This window comes from Pollachius pollachius (assembly GCF_949987615.1).
Source record: "Pollachius pollachius genome assembly, chromosome: 12".
Taxonomy (NCBI): domain Eukaryota; kingdom Metazoa; phylum Chordata; class Actinopteri; order Gadiformes; family Gadidae; genus Pollachius; species Pollachius pollachius.
Window position 1 is genome coordinate 23,064,627 of NC_136945.1, and position 14,126 is coordinate 23,078,752.

The 14,126-nt window shown below is 52.8% G+C and overlaps 1 protein-coding gene across 2 annotated transcripts in view; it reads left to right on the top strand.

Annotated features, from left to right (window-relative positions):
* Positions 1-14,126, top strand: part of arhgef10la (Rho guanine nucleotide exchange factor (GEF) 10-like a) — a gene marked incomplete at its 3' end in the record, with an annotated part of 127,037 nt that overhangs the window by 53,102 nt on the left and 59,809 nt on the right. For both annotated transcript variants that reach the window (XM_079748439.1, XM_079748440.1), the window contains 2 exons: positions 5,930-6,045; positions 7,729-7,856. In XM_079748439.1, the coding sequence (XP_079604565.1) occupies positions 5,930-6,045; positions 7,729-7,856 (244 nt within the window). The remainder of the gene's footprint in view (positions 1-5,929; positions 6,046-7,728; positions 7,857-14,126) is intronic.

Genomic DNA, 14,126 nt, shown 5'->3' on the forward strand with positions numbered 1-14,126 from the left:
TTTTTTTTACACTGCAATTTTTTACCCCAAGGAGTGAACTTTGTTTTTGAACTTTTTACTACTTTTGACCCCACTTTCAATTTTTATCTTATTTAAAAAAAAAGAATGCAGGTCCCCTAAGGCTCTGTATCGTTCCGTAATCAACACTACAAAAAAAAAGGATGAACACTCAGGCTGCTGTATAGACAGCAGACAACAGCCAAAATGATACCAGACTACACACTAGTACACAAATAGCCCAACAAACCAACTGGAACAGTACAAAGTACAAACCGAAAAACTAGCCAAAATATAAACACATAAAACAAGCAAACGAGCAAAGAAACCAAACTTAAGCGAAGTAAACAAAGGAACACCAGCGCTCCCGGTCCGACATGTGTAGATCTGGACGTGTGTCGTACTCTCAGCGGGGAACACTGCGTCTCTCGGACTAATCTGTACCCCCCCCCCCCCTGCTCCCCCGTCTGCCTGTCAGTGTGATGGAGGGCATGTGAGCTGAGGGAGTACTGATGACAACGGTCACAGGGGAGAGAGGGAGGGAGGGGGGAGGGGGAGGGAGACATAGAGGGAGAGATGGAGGGAGAGAGGGGGAGAGAGAGCTAGTAAGTAAGAGGAAGATGTAGTTAAAGGGAAGAGAGCGAGGGAGATGGAGAGAGACGTGAACAGAGATAGGGAGGGAGAGGTGTGAGTTTCCGCTGGAGTCTCATTTTGCTCTCTGATAGACCACAAACACGTCCCAGAGTGGAGTCATCAATCTGCCTGAGATTATTCCTGTCTCTCCCCAGCTCCAATTAGAGAGGGGGACAGCAGCGCTAGCGGATAGATGAAGATCACTGCTGAAACACTCGCTCTCTCTCTATTGCTCGCTCTCCCTCTCTCCTCTCTCTCTCTCTCTTGCTGGCTCACACTCGCTCTCTCTCTCTTGCTCTCTCTCCCTCTCTACCTCTCTCCTCTCTCTCCTCCCTCCCTCTCATCACGTCTGCCTCGGAGAGAGAGAGAGAGAGGGAGAGGGAGAGGGAGAGGGGGGAGGGGGAGAGAGGGGGAGGGAGGGAGGCCTCTCAGGAGCCCCCTTGTGTATACAGCGGCCGACGAGAGGCCTGATAGATGGGCTGGGGGAGGGGAGGGGAGATCGAGTCTTATCAGGATGTAATGCTACAGGCTTTTAACGCCGCGGCTTCTCCGACTTAGAACCGGATGCCGCCTGCTATTCTGATAATCTTTCTTCCTTTCATTCTTTCCCTTTTGCTCTGTGTTTATCGTTCTTCGTTTCTGTTTGTTCATTTGTCCCGTTTACTTTCTTTTCACATTCTCTCTTTCGTTATGCGTCTTTCCCGCTTTAAAAGGGACCTTTGCCCTCATCCTGATTAAATATTACAGTACAATTTTACATTTACATTGAGGGCGTTTAGCAGACGCTTTTATCCAAAGACTTACAATAAGTCCATGCATCAGAAGAAAGAGAAACAACAATATATCTCTGTCAGTACAGTAAGGATGTTCATAGAACCAAGTGCCAAGCACTAACTATAGTTAGGTTAACCCATTCCCCGTGTAGAACACAGACAGCTAGGAGAAGATTCAAAGTCATACAAAGTCAATGCAAAGACGTGAAAAGATGCACATATTTCATTCGCTCCAGTGGAAATATTTCAACTGGTTTTGCTTGACGCTGAATCAAGCCAGAGCAAAGTTTCCGGTTCTCGCGAGAAACCTCGCTCAAATAACACCAGCGCGATATTCGCTTTGCTTTTGGTATGGGCCTACCTATAGCATGGGCTTTAACAGCTGTCCATGGAAGTGTAACAGTGGGGATGCATGTTATTAGTGAGTTCGGTGGTAGCGTAACCTAGCACTCACTTCTGTTGTGTCGCGAGTCTCATCACTGGCCTCGGTCGTAACAATAATGAGAATATTACTGGTAATCATACCCCTAATAATAATGGACCGTAGTTGAATCGTAGAGAGAGAGAGACGGCTGGTTGTTTCCATAAGGGTAGTCCGATTTGTGTGAGTGCTGCATGTATTATTGGGGAGTTGGTATGCCCCCCCCCCCCCTGTTATTGTATATTGTATGTCAGCCATTTTGACCGTGGTGGTCCTGCTCGGGGAGTTCTGATTGGCTGTCACAGGTGTTGTCGTTCATAGCGCTAACAACCTGATCCCAGCTACTGCTCATCTGGCACTGTGTTTTTGTCACACAGATGGACCTATAGTCACAGATGGACCTATATTTTTTAAATGCTAGTTTGTACGCATAGGCTGTCTATGGACTCACAGGTGTGTGTATAAGTGTGTACGGGTGTGTGTATAGTGTTGTTGTCTCAGGATGAGGTGTGTGTATAGGTGTGTTTATATGTGTGTTTGTGTGTGTGTGTGTATAGGTGTTTTTATATGTGTGTGTGTGTGTGTGTGTGTAGGTGTGTGTATATATGTGTGTGTGTGTGTATAGGTGTGTGTGTATAGGTGTGTATATATGTGTGTGTGTGTGTGTGTGTGTGTGTGTATAGGTGTGTGTGTATAGGTGTGTATATATGTGTGTGTGTGTGTGTGTGTGTGTGTGTGTTTAGGTGTGTGTATAGGTGTGTGTGTGTGTATAGGTGTGTGTGTGTATATGTGTGTGTGTGGGTGTGTGTGTATATATATATATATGTGTGTGTGTGTGTGTGTGTGTGTGTAGGTGTGTAGGTGTGGAGGGGCCCCGGAGCCTGTCACCGGCGGGAGCGGCAGATGGCTTCCTGGCTGCTTTTGTTTTCCTCTGGATTCCGTTTGTCTTCCAGGAACTGGATGCTCATATCTCCGCCTTCATCTCTCCTATTCAAATGCAAAAGAGCTATATCGGCACGGGACGTAAACATTTACACTGCCAAGAGCAGCGTGCATAATGAGGCGCAAAAAATTACAACGTAACAAAACATAGTAAAATAGCCTCTCTCTCTCTCTCTCTCTCTCTCCTCTCTCTCTCTCTCTCTCTCTCTCTCTCTCTCTCTCTGTATCTCTCTCTACATCTCTTGACAGTACGGTCACCTTAATCATGTCTACCCTGAATTCTCCCCTTCTGGCATCTGGGGGGGGCAGTTCCCTCGTCTCAAACCCCCCCCCCCAGACTGGCAGTCCCGTCTATTTATAGATTCTGCTCGTGTGATGTCATCGGGCGTCCTCTCCTAGCTAAACCTCGCTAGAACGGACTCCTTCCTCATCTCCCTCCCCCACGCCCCCCTCCCTGACGGAGGCTCCAACCTCAGGACATTCAGCCTTTATTGCTGTTCTCCACCATTCTCTCTCCCTCTCCCTCCCCCTTCTCTCACTCTCCCCCCCCCCTCTCTCTCTCCCTCTCCCTCCCCCTTCTCTTACTCTCCCCCCCCTCTCTCTCTCCCTCTCCCTCCCCCTTCTCTCACTCTCCCCCCCTCTCTCTCCCTCTCCCTCCCCCTTCTCTTACTCTCTCCCCCCCTCTCCCTCTCTCACCCTCCCCCCCCTCCCTCTCTCTCCCTCCCCCTTCTCTCACTCTCTCCCCCCTCTCTCCCTCTCCCTCTCTCTCCCTCCCCCCCCTCCCTCTCTCTCCCTCCCCCTTCTCTCACTCTCTCCCTCTGTCCATCTCGTTTCGCAATTTCCCAGTCTTCCGTAATTCCTCTTCTTGGCATTCCCGTTGCCCTCTCTCTTGTTCCTTTCATCATCGTCACGCGCTCCTGGTTTGTTTTTCCCCGTCCCGGATGTCAGTCCAGTCCCCCCCCCCCCCCCCCCCTGTTTGGTTTGTCTCTTTGTCTTTGGTCTGTTCTCCCATGGGGCCGTGCTGTCGTACCTCTGCCCCCCTTTACCCCCCCATTAAGCCCGCCTCACCTTCACCACATGTTGTCCGCTGGGCTGTTCCCTTTAGCCACGCCTCCGGGACCACAGCCGCTGCCCGCCGCCCCGTGGTGACCCTGCTCGTTGTCACGGGGACCAGAACAAAGAGGCGCAGCATCAGAATCAGTTACCCCGTAACCCGGGGCGACCGGGGCCATACTGGTCCCCGCTGGGTGCATGAGAACCTGATCCGCCTGCTCCGATGGGATTAGGCCGGATTACACACCGGCACATCCACCTCTGAGGCTGCAGCCAACAGATGTACCCCCCAACCCCAAACCCACACCCCTACCTCCATCATCCCCAACACCCCCCCAGGGCAGCTGAGGAAACCTCTATCGAATATACCCCGGCACACACCGGCACGCCCGTAGCCTCCACCCTCCACCGCACAAACCGTTTATACGTGGTGCTGTGGGCCCGGCATCGACCGCCCCGCTCGGATGACAAATTCCTCCGACTGACTCGTGGGCGGCCATTAAAACCCAAAGGTTACCCAGCCTCTTAATGAGGAGGGCTCCGTCTGCGGCCGTTCTGGAGCGCACAGCGTACCCCAACCCCCGGCCCTCCAGCTCCCCCCCATCCTATCTACGTTGGTACATCAGACAGACCGAGCTCCGAGCGCCCCCCCACTCCTGGAGCTAAACTATTATAACTGCTCTGCTGGGAGGGGGGGGGGAGACACCCCGGCAGACCAGCGGCCCCCTCGGTGAGTCCATGATGTGGCTGCCGTCTACCTTAATTAGACGGGGGGGCGCCGGGGACCGGGCCCTGGGGGAGGCCTCGCTGGCGGGCAGACAGACAGCGCTATCGATTCCCCCCCCCCCCAGCTGGAGGGAGCGCTGGGACAGAGAGCATAAAATGAAGTCGATTGCTGGACTCTGCGTCTAATGGGACGCCCGCGTTCCCCCCGCCCGCTGAAGAGGGCGTCGTCGATCCAGGTTACAGCGGCCGTCCCTGACCCCTCTCCTCTCATGCGTTTGCAGGCGGCAGATAACAGAATAATGACCATTGATCCCCCCCGCACCTCCAGGCCCCCCTGTTATTGTCGCCGGCCGAGTTTTTCTGTGGGTTGAATCCCTTGAGTGACACTCAAATTACTGGACCCCCACTCCGTATCGAGCCCTTTTGTGTTTGTGTTTTTTTTTGGGCATCACATGCAGAGTGCTGATTATTTCAGCCAATCGGCGGCGCCCTGGAACGGGGCTGTGTGCCGAGTGCAGGGCTGAGTGGACCTGATGCGTCCTTATTAAATCTGGACACAGCGCCACATGTGATGTCGTGTAGGGCGCGGTAGCGGCTCATTAGGCCGGCAGCTGTTGCTGGGTTGGGGGGTCCGGGGTTGGATGTACACCACCCCGGCCTCCGTCTGCTTTTATTCTTCCACATGAGTACGACTAAGGGCGGGGCGGTGTAGTAGACGGGGCGGGTGGTGGTGAGCCCGATCAGGAAGGCGCTGGGTTCACGTCCCCCTGATGGTGCAGCCTACCAGAAGGCGATAAGGTCTCTGAGCACGATGCCCTAACCCTATCTGCTCCTCAATGTCTCTGGACTCACTAGAAGATGCTTTAGAGAAGAACGTGTGCCAGCTGAGTAAATGGTCAATACTGGCAAATAATGTACACACTTATTGTATGGTGTACGTCCTGCCACTTAATGTACGCACTTATTGTGTGTTGTACGTCCTGGCACTTAATGTACGCACTTATTGTATGTTGTACGTCCTTGGAATTTAATGTACGCACTTATTGTATGTCTTATGTCCTTGGAATTTAATGTACGCACTTATTGTTGTACGTCCTGGCACTTAAAAAAAGTGCTTAGCATCGTGTAGCGTGTTATCCTAGCTAGCTCTGTTGTACACAGGGAATGGGTAAACCTAGTGATTGTTAGTGCTTGGCACTTGGTTCTTTCAACATCCTTACTGTACCGACAGCGATATATTGTTGTTTTTCTTTCTTATGTGAAATGTACCTGTAATTGTAAGTGGCTTTGGATAAAGCGTCTGCCAAGTGCCCTAGCTGTAACCGTAGTGATAGCGGTGCGTGTGAGCGGTGACCTGATGCTTTCCTCCTGGGTCTCCTTGTAGGTAAGGCCATCCTGGGACCTCCCAGGCTGTACCAGGAGCTGCAGGAGCTGCAGCACGACCTTTCCCTGGTGGAGGAAGTCACCTTACTGGTGGGCACCCTGCAGGGAACTTACCAGGTACCAGTCACTTCCTGTTATCATGCGCCCCTGCACTCACTCGCAACCCCGTTTCACGCAGGCACACCGGCACACACACTCACTCTCTCTCTCTCTCTCTCCCTCTCACTCACTCACGCACGCACGCACACACGTCTGTACAACGTACATACCACCAACTATCCACCAGCTCATAGTAAAAATGCAGCCAAGATTGGGGATACACGGAGTTGGTATCCGTGGCCCCCTTAACTCAGAGCCGGGCCTTCATCTGTCAGCCTGGCCCCATAAGCCTCGCCTCGTCCTCAGCCTCCTCAGAGCAGGCCCGGTCCACAACAGGCACTTCCAAGGGCTCCCTGTGACGGGCGGGGTGTTAATAAAAAAAACAGGCTTCATTTTTGATGTGCTATGAATCATTCATTATCTGGTTGGCCTGAGATATTTACGTAAAATGTGTGAAAGATTAATGGTTTGCTGCCAAATCCCCAAATCTCTCCCTTCTCATGTTGCTGAAGTACGGAGTGCTGAAAAATAAGAAACTACGCTCCAACTGCTCCTCCTCTTGAAGTAATTGCCAAAAGGAAATTGAAGATGGTTTTAAAATGTGATCAAAGAGCCCCCAACCCCCCCCCCCCCCCGCCCCAGACTCTGCTCAGGAAGCCCTCCATCCAATTCCAAAGAGACTTGTAGCCGTGGTTACTGTATTGGTCCACGGCAACCGCATCACTATGGTGTGAAGCGGGCTCCTCTGAAAGCACCGGGCGAGGAACCGGTCCAGACCGGAGCGTGGCGGTTCCTTCGCGTTCCTCCCAGTGGAGAACCGGTCCAGACCGGAGTGTGGCGGTTCCTTCGTGTTCCTCCCATCAGAGAACCGATCCAGACAGGAGCGTGGCGGTTCCTTCGTGTTCCTCCCATCAGAGAACCGATCCAGACAGGAGCGTGGCGGTTCCTTCGTGTTCCTCCCATCAGAGAACCGGTCCAGACAGGAGTGTGGCGGTTCCTTCGTGTTCCTCCCATCAGAGTACCAAACCAGACAGGAGCGTGGCGGTTCCTTCGTGTTCCTCCCAGCAGTGTCTCCGGTCTCGGCGCATTAACACGGTGATGGAGATCATCACACTCTCAGGGAAGTGTACTCAGGCAATCAGCGGAGAGGCTCTGCCTTCCCTTTGTAATGAGCTGGGTGACCTCAAGAAGAGAGGCTGGCCGTCCTCCAACGGCCGGCTCTGGCTCTCAACACGCCGTAATAACAGGAACGGTCTCCCCCCCCGAAAAACAAACAAAGTGAATGTTTCCGCACAGCGGCCGACCAGGTGGAACATGAGAGCTGATTCTATTTGGCTTCAGGGACTGAAGAAAGAAAATGGATTCACGAGGCGGGAATGAATTGCGGTGTTGTGTGAAAAAAATCAAAAAAAAGGGAAATGGCGCAGCCGTATATTCTTTGCCTAATGGGTTGTGTCAGTTTTAATACGGGAGTGAGATGAGTGTTTCCTTTATTCTACGCTTGGGTAAATGAGTCTGTCAGAAGTCATTACGCGGGCTCGGCGGTCAGCAGGCTCCACCTGTGGTCAATACACACTAATAAAACTAATAAAACTAATAAAACCCATCACGGGGAGATGCTCCCCTATTCCGCCTCATCGGGGAAACGATAACGCCGCCCCCGTTTTTAATGTGTTTGGTTCTGCTGTTTCCTGCCCCCAGAACCTCAACACCACCGTGGCCCAGGACTGGTGCCTGGCCCTCCACCGACTGATCCGCATCAAGGAGGACCAGATCCAGAGCGCCAACAAGTGCCGCCTGCGCCTTCAGGTGCCTGGCAGGCCAGACAAGTGAGTCAGCTCCTGACGTTCCCGGTGACGGTCCTGGGAGCATGCCGAGGCAGAGCCAGGGGCAGCGGCTCGTATTCTTGTCAGTCACTTCTTGTCAATAATAAACGTTTCTGTGCGGGAGTATTCCTTAAAAGTTGACAATTCTTGTTAACTTTTAATTATCTCCCGCGGAAAAGCCAGAAAGCTGATTGCTTCTTGTTTGCTATTTGTCAATCACTTTCCTTGTCAACTTTTAAGAATAATCTGTCACCGAAAAAGGCCAAAAAAAAAAAGCTGATTGCTTCTTGTTTGGAATTTGTCCAGCTTTTGTCCAACTTCTGCCGTCTCCATTGTGCCGGCTCCATTGTGTTTGCGGTGGCCTTTGTAGCTCTGCAGCAGAGCGCTGGCGTTCTGGCGGCTGCTCCACGGCGGCAGCCAGCTGGGATCTGCCTGCGCCATGACACATAAAACCATCGGCTGGTTGTGTTTCACAAGGGACAACTCGGGGGCTGTAAGTGGAGCTGGGGCTTCTCTGTGCTGCATGGCACGGTCTCGATGCTGCGACACCACCACACCACTGCACCACCACCCACGCCCTTAAACATTGAGCCCATTCTGGAGGCCCCTCCACCCTTGCGGTGTCAACACTGCGGGAAGCGCTCCCTCTCAGTCTGCGGCGCGGTGTGTGTCCCAGGACAGGGCAGGCTGCCACGCAGTAAACTAGACGAGAAGAGAGGATGACACTCAGCCTCCCTCCCGGGCCGGCTGACGCTAAGAGATCCTGACACGGCTCCCCCTCCTCTCCCAGCCTCGGCCCCCCAGAGTGAAGCCCCTCGCCCCTTCGCCCGCTACCTGTGTTAAGCGGCTGCTGCTGACCTTTTGGCAGATCCAAAGCCATCCCATCTGTAGTGATGGGCAATTACCTAATGACTCGCGTAATTTACTCCCGTGAAGGCTTGGAACTCATGGATCACAGACAGCAGGCAACTGTTTGTGTCTCTCTATCTCTCTCTCTCTCCCTCCCTCTCTGTCCCTCTCTTGTCGGGTATATTGAGAGGGCAGTTCGTATCTTCTGTTGGAGGCGATTGAGAAAGAGGCGTTTTGTTCCGTGCAGGTGAACGGATAGCGTTCGGCGGAGAGCAGCTCAATCTCCGTTACGTCGGGGCTCCCAGGTGTGCTTAAAGCTCGGCCTGAGTGGGACTCGCTGCTGCAGTTAGTTTGACTCACAAGGTTAGAGGAAGTAGACGGGGAGAGCGACGCGGACTGATGTCGGCTGGCAGCGAGGAAGTGGACGAGGGGAAGGAGTGTGAGTGAGGGAGGCAAGGAGAGTGAAGGTTAGAGGAAACAGTGGGAGAACCAGAGTGCTTAAGAGAGAGCAAAGAGAGGGAGAGAGGGAGAATATGGATTAGGAAGAAAGGAGAGTGATGGGCCAGAGTAGAGCGAGGTTAGGGAGAGAGTGGGAGGCAGAGAGGGGGAGGAACTAGCAGGACTGCGTTGCGGAGAGAGATAAAGAGAGCGTCGACTGCCCCCCTCTGCAGAAGGGAAGAGATCCAACCCCCCCCCTGGGCGCTCCCTGTGGTCGGAGCAGGAAGCTGCGTTCTGCTCCAAGCTGGAACCACAGAGACTCTCCCTCCCCCCCCCCGCCCCTTTTGTGGAAACCACGGCAACCTGCTGGGGGCTGGTGTAGCCCCAGCCATCGCTGGGGGTGGGGGGGGCGATGGCAGTCAGATGGTAGCCAGGAGGGGGGCGGTCCTCTGAGTGGACGGGCGGGGCAGCTGGCCCACCGGGGTCAGGGGGGGGGGGCCTTCTGTGGCTACCCAGAATGCACTAGTAAAGAAGGCAGTAGGCAGAGTTTCTTCCACATAAACCCATAGGCATGCTCGCGCACGCACACACACACACACAGACACACAGTGGCAAACACACATTGGCACATACTCATTGGCACACACGCACGCACACACACACACACACACACACACACACACACACACAAACACACACAGTCACACACATTGGCACATACACACACACGCACAAACACACATTGGCACATACACACACACACTCACATACACAAGGTCATGGAGCCGATAGCGTCAGGCGTGCACAAGTGTGTATACCTTTAACACATACACATCTCAAAGAGGTGTGTATACCTTTAACACATACACATCTCAAAGAGGTGTGTATACCTTTAACACATACACATCTCAAAGAGGTGTGTATACCTTTAACACATACACATCTCAGAGGTGTGTATACCTTTAACACATGCACATCTCAGAGGTGTGTATACCTTTAACACATACACATCTCAGAGGTGTGTATACCTTTAACACATACACATCTCAGAGGTGTGTATACCTTTAACACATACACATCTCAGAGGTGTGTATACCTTTAACACATACACATCTCAAAGAGGTGTGTATACCTTTAACGCATACACATCTCAGAGGTGTGTATACCTTTAACGCATACACATCTCAAAGAGGTGTGTATGCCTTTAACACATACACATCTCAGAGGTGTGGGTATGAGGTTTATTCACATAGGTTATACAAAGGTTGATACAAATCAGCTAAATGTATGTTGATAATGCTAGATAAATAGAAACGTGCAAAATCACACACCTAAACACACACATAACGACAAAATACACACACAGAAAAACAAATACAAGCAGACACACAAATATATTTACACATCAGGAGAACAATAAACACCCAATACATATATCATCCCTTACACGCATGCACGCACACACATTTCACATATTTATGCACACACACACATCATACATTCAGACTTGTGTATGAAGTCCATCCGTGCATATCCAACCCTCCTGTGTGTATTCTTGAGTGTGTTTTGATCTCACACACACACACAGGCGGACCCACACTCCACTCACATAGTCAATCACGCACAAACGCACACACACACACTCCCACCATAGTGCACTCTCCTCCGTGCACAATTTCACTCCCCTCCAGTCTCTCTCTCTCTCTCTCTCTCTCTCGTCCCCTCCCCTCTGCCGGGCTGCAGGCACATCACGGCCTCACCCTTCACTTCCCCTCTCTCCCCTCCCTCCCCTCTCTCCCCTCCCTCCCCTCCCTCCCCTCCCTCCCCTCCCCCCCTCCCTCCCTCCCCTCCCCCCCTCCCTCCCTTCCCCCTCCCCTCTCTCCCCTCCCTCCCCTCTCTCCCCTCCCCCCCCCTCCCCTACGTGGGCGGAATCCCGACCGCCTGTCGCCGCGACAACAGGAGTTCATTAACATCGGCCCACTGCACGCTGTTAATGAACTCCTGTTGTCGCAGCGGCGCGGCGCTGTGTGCACGGCGGCGGTGTCCGGTGAACGCCCGTTTTACGACCGCCCCGTCTCTCTCGCTCTCTCTCGCTCGCTCGCTCGCTCCGCACTCGCCCACGCATACGCCGGGCGCATCAGTGGTGAACTGCAACCGGTGCACACACAAACAGGCCTCCCTCCCTCTCCCCCCCGTTCTCTCCATCCCTCTCCTGAACACACCTATGTGACCATCAGACACACACACACGCTGTATATATACATGTATTTACGGACACAAACGATAACATGCACATGCGTGTGCGCAGAAGTGTAGCACCCAGCCGTCTCTGGCTGAGGTGTGTGTGTGTGTGTGTGTGTGTGTGTGGGGGCTGGTGTCCCTGGATGCACCCTCCCCGGGGGGGGGGGGGGGGGGGGGGGGTGAGTGCTCGCTGTGGAGCTGAGCTTGTGGGAATGCATGAAACGGCGTTCCTTTCAGATCCGTCTCGCACTGTCTTGTCGGGCGTGTGTGTGTGTGTGTGTGTGTGTGTGTGTTGGCGGGGGGGATGGCAGGTTTAAGCAGCCTCACCTGGCCCCAGTCCAAGGCATGCAGGATTAACCATCCATCATCACCACACACACACACACACACACACACACACACACACACACACACACACACACACACACACACACACACACTCACACACACACTCACACAGTCATAATGGGCCCAGACACATGTCAGCACTAACACCTGCTCTGGCTGTAACGCCTCCACTGGGGCCGCTGAGGTGTGCCTGGGGCCTGTGCCTGGGGCCAGCGGAGCCCTTAGGTCCTGGTGGCAGGGTCACCTGCCAGGTGTGTGCAGTTCGGTAGCGCAGGGTATTAACACAGCCAAGGGGTCAGGGGTTCCACTCCCTCTGTCGACAGCAACGCTAAGGAAGTCTGTGCCGTACTTTAGGACAATGAAAGCAACATCTGAATGGCGTATATATATATCCATCTATAGATATATAGATTTATCTAGAGATAAATAGATATATGTAGATACATCTGTATGTATACATAGATATAAATATACAGATGTAGGCCTATATCTTGTGTGTATGTATTGATTAAGAGAGTCCTTGGGTAGATCAGCATGAATGCTATCTGCATCCTGCAGATAGCATTCATCTTCAAAAGCATTCGGCTTCCTATACAAAACTTCTTTGTGAGTGCCATGGCCAAAAGATGGTTCATGACCCCCCCCCCCCCCCCCCCACACACACACACACACACACACACACACACACACACACACACACACACACACACACACACCATTAATAATCGTTTGCCCATGAGTGACTGTTTTCTTGAACTTTATTTTTCTTCTGTGTCTTTGTTCAGTAGTGATTCCTCTTGGTAGACCTGTAATGACCTATGAGCTGCCCAGACCAAAACAAGTGCATTCTTAACGGCTGCCCTCACAGTAACTCAGACAGGAGTAGATCACCTGTAGTGTCAGTGGGGAGCTAATCCCAAGTTTTCAAAGTAAAAGTTCTGCTGTTTTCCCTCCTGAAATGACAGAGCTGTTGTCACTAGTTGTGGGTTATGTTGATTGGCAAAGCAAAGCTGACGTTTTCCTCTCTCTGTAACTGAAAATGTCCTCCTCCTTTCAATGATTCCTCCCGGAGAAGGCAGTGTGAGTGTGATCTTAATCGTCACAGCTGGTTCACGCACTCGGAACAGACAGCGTCTTGCCTTCCACACTTTATAGCCACCCCTTCAGAAAGTCAACATGCAGTGTTTATAGCAGGCCAAACGTCAGAGTCCATCCAGCTTGTCAAACATGCTCCCATGGCGACACGCCTTGGCTCTCTTTGACGTCCCATCATTGTGTGGCTAGGGCAGACTAGGAGGGGCCAGGATCTCTGACCGCAGAACGGAGAGGGCTGAGGGAGACACCGTGGCTGGGCTCCATCTCTGACTCTGTCTTGTCCTGGTGTGTCAGTGTCAACAACAAGTGCAGCCATGACCCTGAACCTGTGAATCTGCACCACATCCTCCTCCTCTTCCTCCACACCCCAAACTCCGTCCCGGCAGCCCGCCGGTGTAGTATCTGCTCCTCTCCTTCCCTCCTCATCGCAGAGCCCCTAAGCTAATCCTGCTGATGACCTCTCCCCTTCCTCGTCCACTTCTCCTCGGTGCTGTCCTCCTCCCCCCTCTCTCCTCTCCCCTCTTCTCCTTCACGTCCCCCTCATCTCTTCCCCTCTCCTCCCTTATACTGCCTCTCCTCTCCTGACTCTCTTATTATATACTTTCTCTATCATCCCCTCCTCTCTCCTCCTCTCCTGTCCCCCTTCCTCTACACTCACCTCTCCCTCATCTTCTCTTCTCTCTTTCTCCTTTATCTCCTCCTCTCCTATCCCCTCCTTTCCTGTCCTCTTCTCCACTCTCTCCCCTCCTCTCCCTCTCCTCCCGCCTACCCTCTCTCCCTTCCTCCCTCTACTCCCCCCTTTCTATTCTCCAGCCTTTCTCCTCCCCTGTCTCCCCCCCCCCCCCCTGCCCTTGTGCTCTCTCTGTCTCTGCACACGTCTCCTGGCAGCCGCAGCCACCTGCACTGCGGCTGCCAATCAGAGGAGGATGAGGCGTTTGGCGGAGTGCGTTCTAAACTCTGTCGCGCCAGGCGTCACCAGCCAGCCCGGGAGCAGCAGGCTCACATCCCATCGCCCCCCTCTCTCTCTGTCTCTCTCTTCATCCCCGCGTCCCTCCATTTTGGATCCTGCCTCTTTTGCCCCCTCTCCCCCTTCGATTCTGCCCCTCTGTCGACAGCTGTATCTGTCTTTGTCTCTCATGCCTGTTAAGCATTGCTGCTTTTGAAGTCAATGTGGTAAATGTATATTTTCAAAGCACTTTTTCCCTTTGACTCCCCCCTCATTCGCTCTATTTCTCCCCCTGCCTCTATGATTTAACTTGTGTGTGTGTGTGTGTCTCTCTCTCTCTCTCTCTCTCTCTCTCT